The sequence below is a fragment of the Ursus maritimus genome, unplaced genomic scaffold (assembly GCF_017311325.1).
Source record: "Ursus maritimus isolate PB19 unplaced genomic scaffold, ASM1731132v1 scaffold_17, whole genome shotgun sequence".
NCBI lineage: Eukaryota > Metazoa > Chordata > Mammalia > Carnivora > Ursidae > Ursus > Ursus maritimus.
This window is the reverse complement of record NW_024424119.1, coordinates 29,901,228-29,921,374: the sequence shown is the minus strand read 5'-3', so window position 1 is coordinate 29,921,374 and position 20,147 is coordinate 29,901,228. Positions and strand designations below refer to the sequence as shown.

The 20,147-nt window shown below is 39.6% G+C and overlaps 2 protein-coding genes across 4 annotated transcripts in view; one reads left to right on the top strand and one right to left on the bottom strand.

The window, feature by feature from the left end:
- Positions 1 to 7,394, top strand: part of TEX10 (testis expressed 10) — a 64,384-nt gene extending 56,990 nt beyond the window's left edge. For both annotated transcript variants that reach the window (XM_040631666.1, XM_040631665.1), the window contains 3 exons: positions 1 to 182; positions 5,714 to 5,924; positions 7,173 to 7,394. In XM_040631666.1, the coding sequence (XP_040487600.1) occupies positions 1 to 182; positions 5,714 to 5,924; positions 7,173 to 7,286 (507 nt within the window). In that variant the 3' untranslated portion in view covers positions 7,287 to 7,394. The remainder of the gene's footprint in view (positions 183 to 5,713; positions 5,925 to 7,172) is intronic.
- Positions 7,395 to 9,312: 1,918 nt separating this feature from the next.
- Positions 9,313 to 20,147, bottom strand: part of INVS (inversin) — a 148,441-nt gene continuing 137,606 nt past the window's right edge. For both annotated transcript variants that reach the window (XM_008707881.2, XM_008707882.2), the window contains 3 exons: positions 13,275 to 13,504; positions 12,430 to 12,504; positions 9,313 to 9,693 (listed from right to left, as the gene is read on the bottom strand). In XM_008707881.2, the coding sequence (XP_008706103.1) occupies positions 9,542 to 9,693; positions 12,430 to 12,504; positions 13,275 to 13,504 (457 nt within the window). In that variant the 3' untranslated portion in view covers positions 9,313 to 9,541. The remainder of the gene's footprint in view (positions 9,694 to 12,429; positions 12,505 to 13,274; positions 13,505 to 20,147) is intronic.

Below are 20,147 nucleotides of genomic sequence, written 5' to 3'. Positions count from 1 at the left end.
GTTGGGTTGACTGTAATTCCTGACAGTACAGCTGGCTGTGTTTTGGGCGTTATCTGTAAGCTCCTGGATCATACATGTATACTTAGTGAGACTCTCCTGCCATTTCTGGCTTCTTGTTGCTACAGTCTTCTTTATTTTCTGCTCACTTTAGAGAAAGGAGAAGCAGAACATCTAAGAAAGAGGTAATAGTTTTTGTATTCTTCAACTTTAATTTTTTTCCTATCTACCCCCCCCAACCAAATAAATAAGAATAAATAAAATTTAAAAAATTTTAAATTAAAACAAAGAGTGAAAGAAAATTAGATTTGGGAAATAGCCTAAATTCTCTTTCAGAATTTGTGTAAACCTAACTGGCGTTTTCTTTGTTCTTTCATAAATTCCCATTGTATTATGAGAATTTTTAGTTTTTGTTTTTTCCTTTAAGCTACAAATTTGAAAAATTAGATTGGGAGCTTTCATATTAATGTTGAAATAGGTCTAGCAGGGAAAAAAAATTTTATCTACCTTTAGAAGAATGCTTATTAATAAGTACAAGCCTTTGTATTTTGTTTTGGGCTTTGTTAGAGCTAACCAGAGTAGAATTTTTAAATTCTTGGATTTAAGGAAAATTTTTTAAGATGCTAGTGTTTGTATTAGTTAGTACTTTAGCTCTTATATAATATTCAGACTAAAGTTTCTAGCGTAGTTTGGAAAATTTTACTTTAATTTAAAAAAGTATTCTCATGCTATGTTCCTATTGGTATGCCTGTTAAAATATTTATAGAAATCTAGATTTTATAGAAATACAGATTTTAAAAAATCTAATATCAATATAAGAAAATATTCTATTGTCAACATTTTGATATTTTTCTAGTTTTTTTAACTTTTACATATCATAAAAATAAACGTATATATGTATGAAACATTTATATAATTTAAAGAGTAAGTATAAACTGAACATCTATTTAACCAGTCTCCAGATTCAGAAATAGAACGTCATCAATATGTACTTTGTCCACCCTCTACAGTTACTTTTCTCTCCTACACCCCTGAGAGATCACTTTTGTGTGTTAAATAACAAAAATTCGACCTAGTAAATTTTAAAGATCTAATTGCTTTATTAATTGATTCATTAATTGGGCAGCATTCCATCTGGCAAATAGAGGGGAGGTCTCAAGGGCTGTAGAAAAGGAAAGGTTTTTAAAGATAGAAGGGAGTGGAAGAAAGGAAATTATTAGCAAAGAATCCATCGTTTAGGCAGGGTGGCCCTCCCAAGGGAATGGAAGGGGTCGATCAGTAAATTTTTCCTCGTGCTGACCAGAAAGTTCCCATGGTGACAGGTTAAAGGTTACATTTCTGGGGAGTTGAAACGGCAGTTAGGTTAGGTATTAAGTCTTGGTTTGCTGACTTGGGGCCTTCACCTAAGTGACGCCATTTTGAGCCTGTGGTTTTGTTTTTAACATGTTAATCATTTCCTTGCCTTTTTATTAAAATTTTTATGTGCATTTGTAAACAATTAAGTTTTGTTTTGCATATTTTAATAATTTTATATAAAAGGGATTGTATTATATGTATTTTTTGTGATTCGATTGTTATCATTTGTGAGTCATTCATGTTGATTCAGCAATTTATTTTATTTTTGTTTCTCCATATCAGGGCTTAAGCAAACTTCTTTCTCTAAAGAGTCAGATAGTAAATATTTTAGGTTTTTCATGCCATAAAATCTCTTGTCAGAACTATTCAACACTGCCCTGGCAATAGAAAAGCAGCAACAGAGAACGTGTAAATAAATGGGTGTGGCTGTGTTTCAGTAACATTGTTTATAAATATAAATATGGGCTGTCAGTATGATTGGCTGTGATCCATTCAGTACACTTGCTCTACAGTATTTTGTTATATGAATGTACAATAACCCATTTTACTGTCAACAGACATTTAGATTTTTCTTTTTTTGCTAAGTGTGTATGTTTAAAATGGATTTTACTGTAAATAGACTCTAAAATTTACACATAAATAGATTTGATGATGATTTTCTTACATATTATCAGCCTTTAGGTCTGATAGGTCAAGAAAAGGCTTTATAAAACCCAAAGAACATCTTTGGGTTCAAAAAATTTTATAATAAGCGTCTCCATTTATGAAATGTGTATGTTGCTATTTGTTATTTCCTGTCATTGAAATACAGCCCCTTTATTGAATAGTTCGATGAGAAGTTTTAAAGATCTTTTTTAATTTCTTATGGAGAAACATCCTACTTTTGACTTTCTGTGGCTGGGTGGAACAAAATTCAGTGTATGAAATATTCTTTACCTGGTTAAAATGCCTGGTTTTAAATGTTTTATGCTACATATTGAAACGGTTGGTATTTCCAGGACTCTGTGTATCTCTTGGGGTGACATTACTTAGTCACAAGAAAGTGTTGCCAGCCAGAGTCTTAGGTGCTTAAATTCCCTTTTGGGCTACTCCTACCTTCCCTGCGAGGTGTCTGTAAGGTTATAAATAATGAGCCTGCCAGTCAAATTACTAGGAGGCTTTGATTTCACAAGAGCTGTCCAAAACATCAGGCTTCACCAGTCAGAGTTGTTAAAAACCTTGGCCACTGGACTTTGAAGAAACTATTTGGTCTCTTCTGGACTCAGTAATGAAAAATCTGCCGTCACTGAGCCCTCTTGGTTACAGGTAGTAATCTCTTCTTTGTGGTTTTACTGTTTTCTCTTTAACCTTTGTGCTGTTGCAGATCAGGTGTGTGCTAATGTAGGTTTGTTGCTACCTGCTTCTGGAGACTTAGCGTCCTCTTTGATCTAAAGACTGGGTGTTTTTCCTTCAGGTCTGGGAAGTGCTGTTACTATTTCTATTTCCTCCCCTGTTGTTTCTCTTCTCTCTGACAGCCTCCTTTAAACGAAGGAAGCTTCTCAGTCTGTCCTCTACCTCTGGCCATCTTCCACTTTACTGTATGTTTTATTTAACTCTATTGAGTTTCAATTTCATCAGCTCTTTTCTTCGCTCTCTTGTGGGTTTTTACTTGGCTTTTTGTCATTTTTGTTTTTGTTTATTGTTTTTGTTTCGGTTTATTGGTATGTAAAGTTCCTGTCAGCTTGTTCTGTTTTTTCTTTAATTCTCTGGTGTGGGAATTCTTCTTTATGTAGGAGAGCAGGTGAGGCTCTGGAGATGGTTTTTCATGGTGTTGAACCAACTCATGGTTTGGATCGTATACCTTTTCTCTGAGTGCATCTTTTATGAGCGTTCTCTACAGATTATGGAGACGTCCCTGTGGGTCGGTTTTACATGTGCATTGTCCTGCCTTCCGACTATACAGAGGGAGCCCAGTTCTAGCTCCCTGCCTCCCACGCCTGGGGCCTGAAGTCTCAGCTTCCAACACTTAGCTGTTGAAAACCCAGCCTTAAAATCCCACATCCAGTTCTGTACCTCTGTTGGGGTATCTTTATATGACTTCTGTAATGGTTTCTGGCACCTAGAGATTTCACCAATTCTGGCTTTTGAGCTTGGCTGTGCATCTTTTTTTTTTTTTTTTTTTTTGAAAGAAGTATTTTATCTGTATTTCTCTGTGGTTGGAGGAGAAGGGTAGGTTGCTATCATCTGATTGGAATATGTCAGAAGTTTGTGGAGTAATCTGAACTGAAAATTGTATGCAAAATACTGAACTTTCATCACTTTCTTTAGAGTGGTTTTTAGAACTACGGCTTTGAGTTCTGAAACCTCAGTTTCATTGATACCAGTCTTTTTTTTTTTTTTAAGATTTTATTTATTTGAGAGGGCGTGTGTGCGCGAGCGAGAGATCAGGAGTGGGGGGGGAGTAGAGGGAGAAGGAGAAGCAGAGTCCTCCTTGAGCAGGAAGCCGGCTGCAGGGCTCCATCCTGGTACCCTGAGATCATGACCTGAACCGAAGGCAGCCGCCTAACCGACTAAGCCACCCAGGCGACCCCCAGTTCTGTCCTTTAAACACTTGTAGAACGAGTACACTTATTTGTGTACATGACAACTCTCAGAAAACCCTAGGAATGGCTGTTCATATGATATTTCTTATATTGCCTGTGGTATCCAGGTCTCTTGCATTTCTTTTTGGCTTGACAGTTTTAATTGTGTGTTTCAAGGTGGAGTTCTAAACTTTATTGATCCGTTCACTATACTTAAATTTAGTATTGTGTAGAATCCATGAGCACTTTTAGCACAGTTTTGGATCAGCAATTTTTGAAATCCACTCAAGTTAAAATAGAAAATGAATATTGGATCATTACAGGGGTTACTTAGAAAACCCAAGGGCTTGGAATTGTGGAAGCAAGAATTGAAACTTGTTAGGAACGTAGTTATCTCTACATTTTCTTCTAGATTGTGTAGTCTTTATCTCTGTGCCTTTGCCTCCTTATTAGCCTTATCTGCAGTCTGTCTTTTTTCTCCTTGCATGTGGCTCTCCTAACTTGGCTGTTCATGAGTCAACAGGCTGAATAAAGTCTTCAAATAAGAGGATCTGGTTGGCTTAGAATGGATTCAGTATCCACCTTTGTTGCAGTTGCTGTATCTGAAGTTGGGGGGGTTGAACAAATTGTAGAAGGACTGCTGCTTCCACATCTGGAGGTAGTCAGGTGCTCTGAAGGATTTGGAGACTAGGAGGATTGTGCACTCCTGATAAAGAATCTGTAACAGACTAAGGTCAGGGCCTTTAGCAGCCAGTGGACTCTTTATTACTCCATTTACTTGACACTCTTCCAGAACGCGGTTATGCTAGTTGCAAGTCCACTTACCTTTACTGTAAAACATTCTTGTTCCTGCTGTACAACAATACCAAGAGGATGACGCTTACTAAAATTTGGATTTATCATTTCTGGCCCTTCATGACCTAGTAATGCAGTAACAGTCCCCTAACTGCCTACTTCTGAAACCCATTTTGGTTCCTTGTGAGTACACCTTTCTCCACCAATCTGCCCTCTTTAAAACATTGAAGAGGCTCAGAATTCAGGTCACAGGCTTAAAGTTTTGTGAAGTTTTGTTGTTTTGTGTGGGTGGTTATTTTTTTAGGCTTTTATTTATCTATTTGAGAGAGAAAGAGCTTACGCACTCTAGAGCAGTGGGAGGGGTAGGGGGAAAGAATCTCAGTCAGACTCCGTGAGCTGAGCATGGAGCCCAATGTGGGGCTCCATCACACAACCCTGAGATCATGGCCTGAGCCGAAACCAAGAGTTGAACACTTAACCAACTGCACCACCTAGGTGCCACTGTTGTTTTAAAGTAAACGCTACGCCCAACATGGGGCTTGAACTCAAGACCCTGAGATCGAGTCGCATGCTCTACTGACTGAGCCAGGCACCCCATTTTTTTTCTTTTTATCAGTGGGATATTCTTACTCTTGATTTTTGATGTTGTATAATAGTTGAATAATGTTCTGTGGTAGAGAACAGTGTGCATATATAGATTATTCTGTTCTTTGGTTAATTCTGTATTATATATGATCACCAGGGCTTCAAGAATGTCCTGTTAAGCCCAGGAAAGTGCTGATTGCCAGGCTTCCTAGAACTCGTTAAATTGGGGAGAGCACCTGGTTCTTCAGTGGATTTGCTTAAAATCAGCTCTGATGAAACCCAGTTTTATTAGTTTTGATTTGTGGAGTTTTATCAGAAAACACCATGTTTCTTAAAAAGACATTTTTCAGTTTTAGGAAATATGGAAAGGGTACTTTTTCTGTGTGTGTTGGCTGACTCATTTTTGTCTGTTGTTGTAGGGACAAGCTGTGGGGGGTCTGTGTCTCCATCTTGGCTCTCCTGCCTCGAGTCCTTAGGTTGATGCTGCAGAGCCTGCGGGTGAACAGGGCTGGGCCTGAGGAGCTGCCTGCTGTGGGCCAGCTGCTTCGCCTGCTGCTTCAGCATGCACCCCTCAGGACCCATATGCTAACCAATGCCATCCTGGTGCAGCAGATCATCAAGAACATCACGGTAAGAAGTGGGGATCAGGGCTGTGTACTATATTAGTACTAGAAAAAAGAGTCCTGGTCAGGGCATGGGGGTGTTGCTCTTGGGAGGCTAGGTCCCCTGTGCATTGACTGACTCCTGGAATTAAGCCACTGTGGTGATTTCCCAGAGCTTCCCCTGATGACTAGCACCTGCCACTTCACCAGGGGGAGGTCTTTGATCCAGAGTCAGTAATAAAAGCCATAAAATATTCAAATTGAATTAAGGTGGCCGGCAGCTTAGTTAGAAGAGGTATACAGGCATCAGAGTCACTCCTACCAGGATTCTGATACAGACTCTGTTGATTAACTGTGATAGTTTGGCATGGTTTTTTACCTAGCTGTAAGAATGGCAACTTCATTGAGTTTCGATAACCATAAAATAAGATCATTCAAGTAAAGTTTTTAGTGTAACTGACATTAAGTTCCCAACAAATGTTGGCTGTCATTAAAAAAATTATTTAGCAGGAATAAACTACAACCAATTTCTAGTCACTTAGTTCATTGGAGAGTAAGAGGAAGTTAAGATGCTGCACGCTTCAGCCTTGTGTTTCTGTGTTTTCAGGGGCACCTCTATCTAGCATTCCTTCAGTGGTTTTGGTTTGGAAGAGATGGGGGTTTTTTATGTAGGTATTTGGGGCTTTATTAGTTGATATATGTAGTAATACTTCAGAGTAATGGAACTTAACTAGATATATATAACACAGGTTCTTGTTCTGAATTTTCTCAGTAGCCTTCTAGAAGTAATGGAAGAAGAAACAATAATGCAGAAATAGAAGGGAAGAAAAGTCAAGAATTTGGATTATTCTGAGGTTGGATAATCCAGCCCACCTCTGTAAGGACGAGAATGACATTGTCAGTCGGCCTTGTAGAATTATTCTCAGTTGATGTTAGTGCAAAGATTGTGAGAGACTGCTATGCCAACTGGAGGAAGTCCAGAGTGTAGGGATGGTTGATGGTGAAGTTTCATTTGTTCCTAGCAGTATTTGAGAGGGAACAGATGAAACCAGAAACTGGGGTACTACTTGTACTTGAGGGTATAACTAGGAATTTTCACTGCCAGTGGTAATGCCCAATTAAGAAATCTCCATTTCCAATAAGATTTCCGATGGTGATTGATAGATAGAAGATGGGGTTGCAGTGGTTCTGAGATCTCGTTTGGGTTTGAAAAATACTGTCAGGTAGCATAACAATTTTGATAAAATTCTCAAATTACTCTTGTTTTTCTCTGCAGACATTGAAAAGTGGAGGAATTCAGGAACAGTGGCTCACAGACTTACATTATTGCTTCAATGTGTACATCACTGGGCATCCCCAGGGGCCCAGTGCACTGAGTACAGTGTATTGACTACAGTAAGAGGCATCGTGGTACCTCCTGTTTGAAATTGTTTATTCACATCTAATTTTGAAGAGAGACTGATGTAATGTTTGTCATTAAAGCTGAACTTTTAAAGAAGTTGTATGAACCTTCCTTTGCACTAAGGTAGGAAAACACAGGCTGGCTTCTTGGACTAGTACATGATACTTGGTTACAGGTGGTTAGTGTGTTTTGCATTTCATAGGAACTAAATATTTACAAAATACAGAGTGATAATATAGTACCTTCTATTATTTACCAAGAAAGTAGCAGAAGCTTTGTGTGGTCTCAGCTCCAGTTCATTAAGACAGCAACAGAAACCAGTTTTTTATTTAGAAACGGTTGCCCTTATCCATCATGACATTCAGCTCACTCTGGAGTCCTATTATATACAGCAGTTTTCTATCCCTCTGTGCGGGAGCGAGATTTCAAGGTGGTGCTACAGTTGTTCGGAGTTTTCCTATACCTAAATGGTACTTGGTTTGATCTAGTTCATTCTTTCAAAAGTACTTTCTACTAATCCATTCTAGTTCTTTTAAAATTACAAGCTATATATAGCAATTTATATTGACCCTTGTACAATGTTGGGGGAGGGTTAGGGGGTGCCGATACCCCCCCAGTCAAAAAATCCACGTATAACATTTGATTCCCCCCAACCTTTACTACTAATAGCATACTGTTGACCAGAAGCCTTACTGATAATCAGTTTACACATATTTTGTTATATGTATTAGTATCTAATTCTTAAAATAAAGCAAGCTAGAGAAAAGAACACATTTGCAGTACTACGGCTGTATTTATCGATACCATATGTGTTTATTGGGGGAAAAAAAAACATGTTCAGTGGATCCACACAAACCTGGTTGTTCAAGCAAGGGTCAACTGTATACATTATTTTCATAATTATGAAATAATTACCTACCTTAATTTTTTTTTTACAGTTTGCTAATTGTGAACATTTTATTGCTTCTTATCTCACTGTCAGGACGGGGTGGCAGTAAGTTTAAGAAAATGGAAGTGACCCCAGAAATATTTGAGCCTAATATGTCCCTGTTTAGGCCTTCTGTCTACACTCCTATAGTAACCTTGCTCTTAAAAATGTGAAAAAGCCTGCAATCACTGGATTGTATTTATGCCAGGTGTTCTTAGAGTTGGAATGTGTGTAGTTTTAGGACAGTTTTCCCTGCCAGTAGGAATGGCATTTTGGCAAGATTGCTCACCTGTACAGGTTAGGCGGAAAATGTAAGTGAAATGGTAAGGCCTGAATTGGTACCTTATGCATGAATGGTCTGGTCTGTAAACCTCCCCAGTTGATTCCTCGGTGGTGTTATACGATTGCTCGTGCCCAGCAAGTGAAACTGCCGTTCACAGGACACGGCAGCAACACACAGCCCTTAGAGGCTAACACGGGAACTGTAAAATATAGGGAATTAACAGAGTACCTATTAATGTCTTATAATTTTTTTTTTTTTTTTGACAGAGCACAAGCAGGGGAGTGGGAGAGGGACAATCAGACTCCCCGCTGAGCAGGGACCCTGACTAGGAGCTCAGTCCCAGGACCTGGAGATCATGACTCGAGCAAAAGGCAGACAGATGCTTAACTGACTGAGCCCCAAGATTTATTTATTTTAGAGACAGAGGGAGTGTGGGGGGGGAGGGGCAGAGGGAAAGGGAGAGACTCTCCAGCAGACTCCCCACTGAGTGCGGAGCCCGATGTGGCTCCAGGGGATCATGACCTGAGCCACCCAGGTGCTCCTTGTCTTAACAATCTTAAATGTAAATGCTGGGTCATGATTCTGGTCTAAAATTTAAAACTGATAATGTTGGAATAAGACTGGAGAAAAGTAGTGAAATGAAGAAGATGGCTGCTATGGGACAGGCTCCTCCCCACCCATCTCATCTAGGTTCTTTACCAGGGCCAAAAACCCAGGCCTGTACCAGCTGGCTGGCAGAAATCTCATGTTAGTGCTCACGTTCTGAGTTTTACGTAGACTTTACTGTTAATTATAAATTCTTCTTTCTAGCCATATTGACGGAATTGAAGGTGGACAGCCAGGAAGCCTTGCACAGGCCCAGCGTACCGTGGTCCTTGTAGCACAGGCTGAGACAGTTTACAAAACAGTGCTGTAGAAGAAGAGAGAACATCTGGACACGGTCATTCAGGTGTTATGTGTTCAAGCCACTAAGGCATGAGGATTAAAGTTGTCTCAGATGTAAAAGATAGCAGAGACTTAGAACTCTCTGCACTAGCTATTCCAGCTACCCCGGACACGGTCTTCCTCCGGAGGTGGTCGAAGCTTTGTTTTGGTTTTTGATTGAGTAGCTGATTGCAGGTTATAAGAAAAATTCTTTGATCTTCCACTGTTCTCAAGGAGGTGTATATACTGCAAGTTGCTCACTGTTAAAAGCAAATATCAGAGAGAGAATCAGGTTATTAATTTTAATACTCATTGCTGGTGAGGAAGAAGTAGATTTAGGTATGGATTATACCAATGGGGCTAGTAAGGTGATGGCCAGTTTGTTGTAGAGACAGGATGACTTATTAGCCTTGAATTTTCCATCATCCTCCCAGATACGTGACATCTCTCAAAGGAAGAACCTTGACTGGAAGGGGACAGATGCTTGAACTGTGACTGGGACCTAGGTCTTCTGTTTGTCTGGAATAACTGGTATAGCTTTCTCTGTGCTTTTAACATACACCACCACCAACTTACATATACATATCCATAGCTTAACTTTCCATAGGCCACACAGGTGGCTATATAGTTCATTGTAGAAAATAGGTTCATTTGAAAACTTAAGGATGATAGTCTGATAGGCATATCAGTCTTGAAATGGATTTTTTTAGGCCTTTTTAAGATGCCACAGTTGGAAAACAGTCATGTATTCAAACCTCTCATTTGACAAATGGGGATGCTGAGGCCCCAAATGGTTAAGAGAACTTGTTGAGGCCATATTGCTATCTATTGCTCCTAACTTACTGTGGAACAAAGAAACAAACATGAAAGGGGAGTAGTTTAAAAAGTTACAAACATGTCTTACTATTTCTCTCCTGGTTTTATTACTGTTAAAGTTGTTTTATGGTGAACTGATCTGGAACTGTTTTTGGCTGCCTTTACTGTATCAAGTCTTGAGTTACTTGCATAGGTGGGCAGGAATTCTGCATTCACACAAGGGGGTTATTACCAGTAATCACTTGAGCAGTAGTTATTCCATTCATTGGAATGCATTTTTTTAAAGGTAGTTCTTTTATATTTAAAAAGATGGGCCCCCAAATTTAGAAGATCATATGTATTTTTATATACATATATATAAGTGCTCTGATCAGTATTCTGCTATGTTGTGGGTAGTGTGCAGGGGTCGCTGTTGAAGGACTGGAGAGAACAGGGATTGTGGAGTCTTCCAAGTGTATGTGGAGAAACAGTCCAAGGAGGCTATATATATACTTGCGATATCCAGCTGACTTTCTGCTTCCTCTTTAGAGAGGTAAAGGCACTTCTAAAGCCTCTCCTTACATCGGAGGTTGGGAGCAACAATCTTCACTCAAATATTTTAACATGTACTATGTGCCAAATAATTTTCTAAAACTGAACAGGACAGTGAAGAAATCAGAAGATCCTTAACCCTCGGGAATTCTCAAAGCAAAAAAATGAACTAACATTTTTATTCATGGAGAGGACCAAAATTAATGTTCTCCTCTTGGTTCAGTTTGGCATCTGTGATAGCTACACTGCAGAAATCTGTGTGCCCATTTCCATGGAAATTATTTATAGACGTGTTTTCTGTATAAAAACACATACTGGCTCCAGCAAACTAGTTAGCAGCCTTGACAATCAGCCTGATTCGCTAGTTAATGCTTAATGCGGATGGGTGGACCTAACAAAACCTAGTGTTCCAAGTTTAGGGTTAGGAAAAGATTTTCTTCAGTCCTTGTCTGTTTTCAGGCCAGTAAGAATTCTATGTGTAGAACAAACAAGCTATTTATATGAAATCCCAAGAAACCACTAAGTATTTGAATTTGTTTATTTTGCCCTTTAGTTAACCTTTTATGCTTCTAAAGCCCTTCATTTTTAAGATTTCTGATAGTCCTGGATTTTTCTCTTGAGACGGAGTACAGAATAGTCTGATTATCTAAATGCTAATTCTCTGGTAGTTCTATTTGACCACTGTTTTTGAAACTAATTTTCAGTTCATTCAAGTAGAACAAAAGTTTTCTTTTTTACATGGAAACTTTCAAAGGAATCGAGGTCTACAGTTGTAACTACCCTACCCACTACTCCCTGATCAGCCTGCCTATATTACATGAGTTGCCCAACTCTTGTTAAAGATTGGGCAGTAATTACTCCATCCCCCACCTCCAGGTTTTCTCCACATCAAAAACTAAATGAATGTTAAAGTTCATGCTGACAGTCATTGTTCACCTTCCCAGCTGCACTCTGTTCCTGCAGGACGACTGGATCGGTCAGGGTGGGGGGACTGTGTTGCCACAGCCACCATGAGCAACACTGGATCTGACATTAACTGCTGACAGCACTGAACTTATCACCCAAATTTAATGCTGGTGTGAATGAAGGGGGCCCTGAGTAAAACACTCTTGTCTTATGGCTGAAAAGAAAGTTCCCTGAGCTTCTGTATGGGTGAAATCGTGCACAGTGAAGCCTGAGCAGGACATGTTATTAAATATTAAATGTCCTCCTCACAGGGCCACAAAAGCCAGAATTTGTGATTAAGGAACTTAACTTTGAGAAGGAGATGAAGAACCTTAATGTGAAACCAATATGGAGTAAGAATTCCCCAAGGTATTACTTTGAAGAATGACGGTATTTTCATTTCTCTCTTTATGTGAATATGTAAAAGTGATCAATAATAGGTACCATTTATTGTCTCTACTGGAGATAGAGAGTTAACAATAACTTGTGGTTGTGAAAATAACTTGCCTGTTATGGAGACATGTTGACTGCAGTAATGATTCCATGAAAAGGGAACGAAAAATGTGCACATCTCAAATCAAATGACCACTGGAAACCCTTGGCAATCTCTGTTCTAATATCTAACACCTTTGGGGATGAAACAAGGCAAATGCTTCCCCACATCATCTTCCCAGTCTGTTTTGCCAGTGCACTGGCTACCTTACCTGAATTGAGACGCAGCACAGAATGAGCTCTGGAAGATCTTGTGGGATGAGGTACTTTCCCTTCTTGAGAACAACCTGAAATCAGCCAACAGTGACCATTTCTCTCTGACCATGACAGCTATAGCCTAACCAAGTTCTAAATTCCTTATTGAGGTAAAGGCTTGAGCTTGTTGGTATCTGCCAAGATAAATTAGGTATGTACGGTGTGGAAATACCATGTAGGCCAAGGGTAAAGTCCTAAAATTTTGCTGCCTGGGCTGCAGGTCTGTTTCTAAAGGAGCCTTGGCTCAACATTTTTCTTTTGGGGAGCTAGCCAGGCTTGTTCTCTGCTGAGTTTATTTGGATGGACTTTTTCCAGAGCTCAGAATGTTTCCATCTAAAGCAGCTCATCTGCTGAACAAGTATTTACTGTAATGCATGGGTCTGGGGCATTCCCACAGAAGGGGCAACTCTGTACTGTCTTAGCATAAGAAAGGTCAAAGTGAGGCAGACAGGGTCTTCCTGCTCCCAGAGCCCTCCAAATGGGTAATGTAAGGGGAAGGACCCAAGCAGTGGTCTGGAGGGGTTTAAAGGGTGAGGCTTTCAGTAATGAAGACCAGCAGAAGACCTCTTGGCTGGGAGTCTCTCTGGGTTGAGATGCCAGAATGCATCATGAAACCAATTCTGACCCAGAATTGCTGGAGGGGAGGCATTAAATGGGGGTGCTAAGAATTCTCTTGGTGCCTGGGAATAGAATAAGAAAGTTCCTATCTGAATGGAGGTTTGCCCATTGTAGTTAAATCCCATTTCAATACTGTTGGAACACTCTGGGGGTGTTAACTACAGAGTGCCCAAAGGACAATTACCATAGATTTGCTTGAGTACCAAGTGCCTGGTGGACTTTGTGCCTGAGCTGCCCTTAGATGAACTCTTGGTGGTCCTGGTTACTGCAGTGGTCTTTGGGGGGGTTAGTTCCAGTTCCTTCCTCCAAATTTGGAGCAGCAGTGCCAGGCACTCTCGGTTCCATCTGTCCACATCTCTGGCTCCAAGCTCCTTCATATGCAGAAGGTGGGACAGGCTCTTCCTAAGCTGGTAGCTGGTGGGGTCAAAAGAGGGGAGAGGCTTTAAGATCACAACACTGTGAATCTTAAGTTTCCTTAAGGTTCCTGGAAGCTATAGGAATAATACTTGCTGAACTGGGAGATTCATTTAAGCTCCCATTCCTACTTTGTAGTGGCAGTATGTTTAATGTTGAATTCTTTTTTAAATCATCAAACACGTCCTGAACTAGGAATCCGTTGTCTGCCTTCAGGGTCAGTCGGGCCAATGTGTAAACAAGTAAGTGCAGTATGAGAAGTACTGTGCAAGAATGCGGAGCTAGATGGCATGGGACAATGTGGGACTGGAAATTGGTGGTGGTCTGGTAAGGCTTTACAAGACTGGCGTTTTGCTGGGTTTTAAAGGATGCATAGGAGCTTAACCAGGCAGAGAAGGGTACTATAGGCAGCAGAACTGGCATAAGCAGAGGTGTGGGCATGTGTGCCAGGGAAATCAGTAATGAGATGTGTATAAAGCACTGTGTATCTGGTGAAGGAAGAATGGAAGGCTACGCTACACTGTGGAAGGAGCCAACATTTGTTCAGAGCCTGTTACATATCAGGCATTTTCCTTATGATTAAGCTGAAAATAAGTCCATGAGGCAGACATGAGGTGTCTGGTAAAGGCTGAGTAGATGGGATGTTACCAAGGTGGGAAAATAGGTTGTTCCTGACTTTGCTTCCCCTTACAAGAAAATTAACTCTTCAGAGATAAGACACTCCTGAGAAAGTTCTAGAACATGGGAGTGAGGCTGCAGCCCCTTGCACCACAAGAGACCAGACACACTGCATCAGGACATGAGGAAAAGCTACATGCTGACTGCACTAGCCCCCCACCAGGCTGGTGTAGCACCACACCAAAATGTCTGCCCTGAGCCTTTGTACGGTTCCTCAAACAGGAAAAGAACCTGGAGTGGAATCTAGCTCCCCCATGCTGGTCTCACCCATGAGGATTGCCAGGGAATCTGTAGGGCTTGACCACTGGGGATCTGACTGATGGAGAAGGGAAGGGCTTAAAGCAACCAGCACGTGGAAGTTGGCAGAGCAAGTTCCTACCTGCAGTGCCCAAGTAGTAGTCCCAACCTTTAATTTTGCTTATCTGCAGAGCCAAAACAGAGGGGTAGTCTGACCAGGGAACACAGCAGGGTGCCTGATTGTGGCCCTCAAAGGAGCCCTGTCACCCTTGCAGTCTGGTCTGCTTCAGCTCAGGCAGGGGAGCTGAGGCATAGCCTGGCCCACACGTGAGTGTAGCTTCTGGCCCTGCCTGATCAAAGCCTGGCCAGAACATCTGGAAGCTGCATAGCCCTGCAACACTCAAGCAGGGAGGTGCAGCAGGCAGAGGTGATTATTTGCAGAGCAAAGGTAGTGGCCCTGTATAGCCAGGGAGTTTGGGATACAGGTCAGCTTGAGTCAACCACATAGAGCTTTTAGGCCTTTGAGCCAGTTCTCCAGCTCTGCATGGGCAGGGAAGGTAATTTGTAGCCCTAATCATTGCTGAATAAACCCTTCAGCCCATCTGACCAGGAAGCCTAGCCAAAGCACACAGGAAGCTATGTGGCCCATCTAACAGCCCTTCTTACAGTGGCACTTAAGTAGAAAGCACAGCCTGCCTCTATCCATGTCTGCAGAGCAAAACTGGTGGCCCCATCCGGCCAGGGAATTCAATGTATAATCTTGTCTGATTGAGTCCCCGAACAAGCTGTGCAGGCCTTGGGGCCTGTCCTGCTGCCCTGCCAGTTCAGGGAAGTGAATTCATAGTCCCTCCTACTGTTAAGTCTAGTACGCAGCCAGCCAACCATCTAGTAAGCCTGACCAGAAACCCCAGGCAACTGCACAGCCCACCCTAAAGCCTCACTTGGGCAGAGAACCAACCCAGCAGTCCTATCTAACTGCTCTCAAGCAGTAGTACACACTCAAGAGATTCCCTTGCCCCAAAATAGACTGCTCTAATAGCAAGTTCCACCTGCCTAAGGATGTTACTAGTAGACATGTCCAGAAACCCAAACTGAGCTGCCTGGGAAGAACTGTCTTGGCTAAAGCAAACCTGTAAAGTCTGGAAGAGAAGACCACTTAGCAACATCTAGAATCAATCACAAAATATCAGGTAAACGTGACACTGCCAAAGGAAACTAATAAAACTCTGATAACCCTAAATAAAGATCTATGAATTGTTATGCAAAAAATTCAGAACCCCCTTAAAGAAGTTCAGTGAACTACAAGAAGACACAACCAAATGAAATTGGCAACTTCCATAAGACTATAAATGCATTTCTCAAAAACTTTTCAGGCCTGGAAAGAATAGGATGATATATTCAAAATATGAAAGGAAAAAACTCAAGAATTCTATAGCTGTCTTTCAGAAATAAGGAGAGATAAAGAACAAGCTAAAAGAATCCACGATCACTAGACCTTCCTTTTAAGAAATGCTAAAGGGAATTGAGTGGAAGTAAAAGGATGCTAGTTAGTATCATAAATAAGAGGGTAGCATGAAACTCTCTGGTAATGGTAAACATGTCAAAATTAGAATCTGTAATATAATGGTTGTGCATAATGTACTTCAACTCTAGTGTAAACATTTAAAAACTTAGGGGCGCTTGGGTCACACAGTTGGTTAAGTGTCCAACTCTTGGTTTTGACTCAGGTCACAACCTCAGGGTCATGAGATTGAACCCTGCCTCGGGCTCTGTGCTCAGTGCAGAGTCTGCTTAAGACTATCTCCCTCTCCCTCTGCCGCCCCCATCCCGCACTGTCTAAAATAAATAAAATTTTTTGAGAAGTTTAAAAACTTAGTAAAAATACAACTACAGTAGTCTGTTATTGGATATACAATATAAAAAATATGTAAACTTCATCAATAAGCTAAGGTGTTTAGGAGTGCTATTGAAGTTAAGTTGTTATCGGTTTAGGGTGTTATAACTAGAAGATATTTTGTAACCACAAGGGAAAAACCTCTGCTAATTATACAAAAGAATAAAGAAGTCAAAGCATACAGATTCCAAAAGACATCAGAACACACACGACAGGATAAGAAACAAGGTAAAACAGTTCTATAAGATAGCCAGAAAACAATGAACAAAATTGCAATAGTTAAGTCCTTATCAATAATTACTTCAAATGTAAATGAATTAAATCCTCCAAAAGACACAGAATGGGTGAATGGATTAAAAAAAAAAGGTCCAATGATATGCTGCCTATAAGAGACCCAGTTTAGTCTTAGAGACATGCACAGAGTGAAGGGATGGAAAAAGATATTTCAAGCAAATGGTAACAAAAAAGCACAGGTAGCTCTATCAGAACAGACTTTAAAAATAGTAAAAAGAGACAAAGAAGGCCATTATATAATGATAATAAGGTCGATCCATCAAGAAGATATATTTGTAAATATTTGTGTGCCCAGTGTTGGAGCACCTAAATATATAAAAGCAAAAACTGACAGCTAACGGCAGAAATAAACAACAATGATAGCTGAGAACTTTAATACCCCATACTCAAAAATGGATAGATCATTCCAGATAGAGCATCATAAAGAAAAAGTATTTGAGTAACACTATAGATCAATTTGACCTGACAGACATATAGAACATTACATCCAACAACAGAATAGACATTCTTCTTAAGTACACATAGGGCATTTTCTAGGAGAGACCATATCTTAGGTCTCAAAACAAGTGTTGGCAAATTCAAGAAGACTCTAACCATACCAAGTATCTTCTTTGACTACAGGTGTATGAAACTAGAAACCAGGAGGAGGAAAACTAGTACATGGAAATTAACATTTTTCAGAGCAACCAATGGACCAAAGAAGAAATCAAAGGGAAAACAAAGTATCTTGCAGCAAACAAAAAATGGAAATGCAACACACCAAAACTTACGGAATGCAGCAACAATTTTTAAGAGGGAACTTCATAGCAATAAATGCCTATGTTAGGAAGCAAGAAAGATCTCAAATAGATAACCTACCCTATACTTTAATAAAGTAGGAAAAGAACAAACTAAGCCCAAAGTGACAGAAAGAAGGAAATAAAGATTGGAGCAGAAATAAATGAAATAGCAGGAAAACAGTAGAGAAGATTATCAAAACTGAGAGTTGATTTTTTGAAAAAAAAAAAATGTTGACAAACCTTCAGCTAGACTAACCAAGGAAAGAAGAGATTGATGCAAATCAACAAAATTATGATGAAAAAGGAGACATTACAACTGATACCATAGAAAGGCAATGGACCATAAGACTACTGTGAACAACTATACAACAAACTGGACAACCTAGAAGAAATGGAAGTTACTAGAAACATACGACCTACTCACACTGAGTCAAGAAGAAATAGAAAATGCGAATAGACCAATTACTAGTAAGGAGATTGAATCAGTAATCAAAAACCTCCCAATGAAGAAAAGCCCAGGACCAGATGGCTGGTGAATTTTACCAAACATTTAAAGAAGAATTAATGCTGGGGCACCTGCTGGCCTAGTCAGTAGAGCATGTTATTCTCCATCTTGGGGTTGTAGGTTTAAGCTCCATGTTGGGTGTAAAGGTTGCTTAAAAATAAAATCTTAAAAAAAAAAAAAAGAATTAATGCCAATCCACTTAAAACCCTTCCCAAAGAAAAAGAGTAGGGAACACTCCCAAATTCCTTTTATGAGGCCAGCATTACCCTGATACCAAAGACCAAAGGACACTACAAGGCAATACTCTTAATGAATATAGATGCAAAAGTTCTCAATAAAATAGCAGGAACTGAGTTCACTGGCACATTAAAAGGATCATTCACCCTGATCAAGTGGGATCTACCCCTGAAATGAAAAGATAGTTCAACATACATAAAATCAATCAAAGTGCTACATCACATGAATTGCATGAAAGAAAAACATGATTATCTCAATAGAAGCAGAAAAAGCATTTTACAAAATTTAACATCTGGTTCATGATAAAGACTTAAGAAATTAGGTACAGAAGTAATATACCTCAACATAATAAAGGTCACATATGACAAGTCCACAGTTAACGTCAAACTCAATGGTGAAAAGTTGGAAACTTTTCCTCTGAGATTAGGAAGGGGACAGGGGTGTCCACTCAACTCCTATTCAACACAGTACTGGAAATCCTAGCTAGAGCAATAAGCAAGAGAAAGAAAAGACATCACATAAGGAAAGGAAGTTAATCTATCTCTATTTACAGATGATTTTATATATATAAAAACTTAGGGACTCCACCAGAAGCTGTTAGATCTAATCAACAAATTCAGTGAAGTTGTAGGATACAAAATTAACATACAAAAATAAGTGGTATTTCTATACACTAACAACAAATTATCTGAAAAAGTAATAAAACGATCCCATTTATAATAGCATCAAAAACAGTAAAATAGGAATAAATTCAACTAAAGAGATGAAAGATCTCTACACTGAAAACTCCAAAACACTGATGAAATAAACTGAAGACAAAAATAAGTGGAAAGTTACTGTGTGTTCTTGGATTGGAAGAATATTATTAAAACATCCACAGAAACCAAAGCCATCTATAAATTCACTGCAATCCCTATCAAGATTCCAATGGCATTTTTTTTTACAGAAGTAGAAAAAAACAATTCTAAAATTTATATGGAACTATAAAAGACCCCAAGTAGCCAAAGCAATCCTGAGAAAGAAGAACAAAGGGAGAAGCATCATACTTCCTGATTTCAAGCTATATTATAAGGTTACAGTAATCAAAACAGTATGGCACCCACATAAAAACAGATGCCTGGACTAATGAAAGAGAATTAAGAGCCCAGAAATAAACCCATGCATATAAGGTCAACTATATTTGACAAGGGAGCCAAGCATACTCAATGGAGAAAAAGACAATTGCTTAATAGATGGTGCTGGAAGAATTGGATATTCACATGCAAAAGAGTGAACCTAGGCCCTTATCTTAGACCACTGACAAAAATTAACTAGAAATGGGTTAAAAAGACGTAAATGTGAGACCAGAAATTCCTAAAAGAAAACTCAGGAAAAAAGCTCCCTAACAGATATCTTGCCAATGATATTTTGGATTTGACACTAAAAGCACAAACAACAAAACAAGCAGAACTACAAAGTAAGAAGCTTAAGCACAGCGAAATAAATGATCAACAAAATGAAAATAATCTGTGGACTGGGAAAAATATTTACAAATCATATATCCGATAAGAGGTTATTATCTAAAACAATAACTCCTACAACTTAACTAGCAAAAAAAAAAAATCCCAACTAATCCATTGAAAAAATGGGCAAAGGACCTGAACAGACATTTTTCCAAAGAAGATACCTGAATAGCTAACAGGTACATGAGAAGGTGCTCAACATCATTAATCCTAGCGGAAATTCAAATCAAAACCACAATGAGAGATCACATCCTGCCTGGTAGGATGGCAATTATCAGAAGACGAGATAACAAATGTTGGCAAGATGTGCAGAAAACGGAACCCAGAACCCTTGTGCTCTGTTAGTGGAATAAATTGGTTTGGCCACTATGGAAACTGAATTTTTCTCAAAAAATTAAAAATAGAACTACATATGACCCATTAATTCCACTTCTGGGGTTATAGAGTGAAGAAAATGAAAAACTACGTTGAGATATCTGCATCCCCATGTTCACTGTAGCACTATTTGCAATAGCCA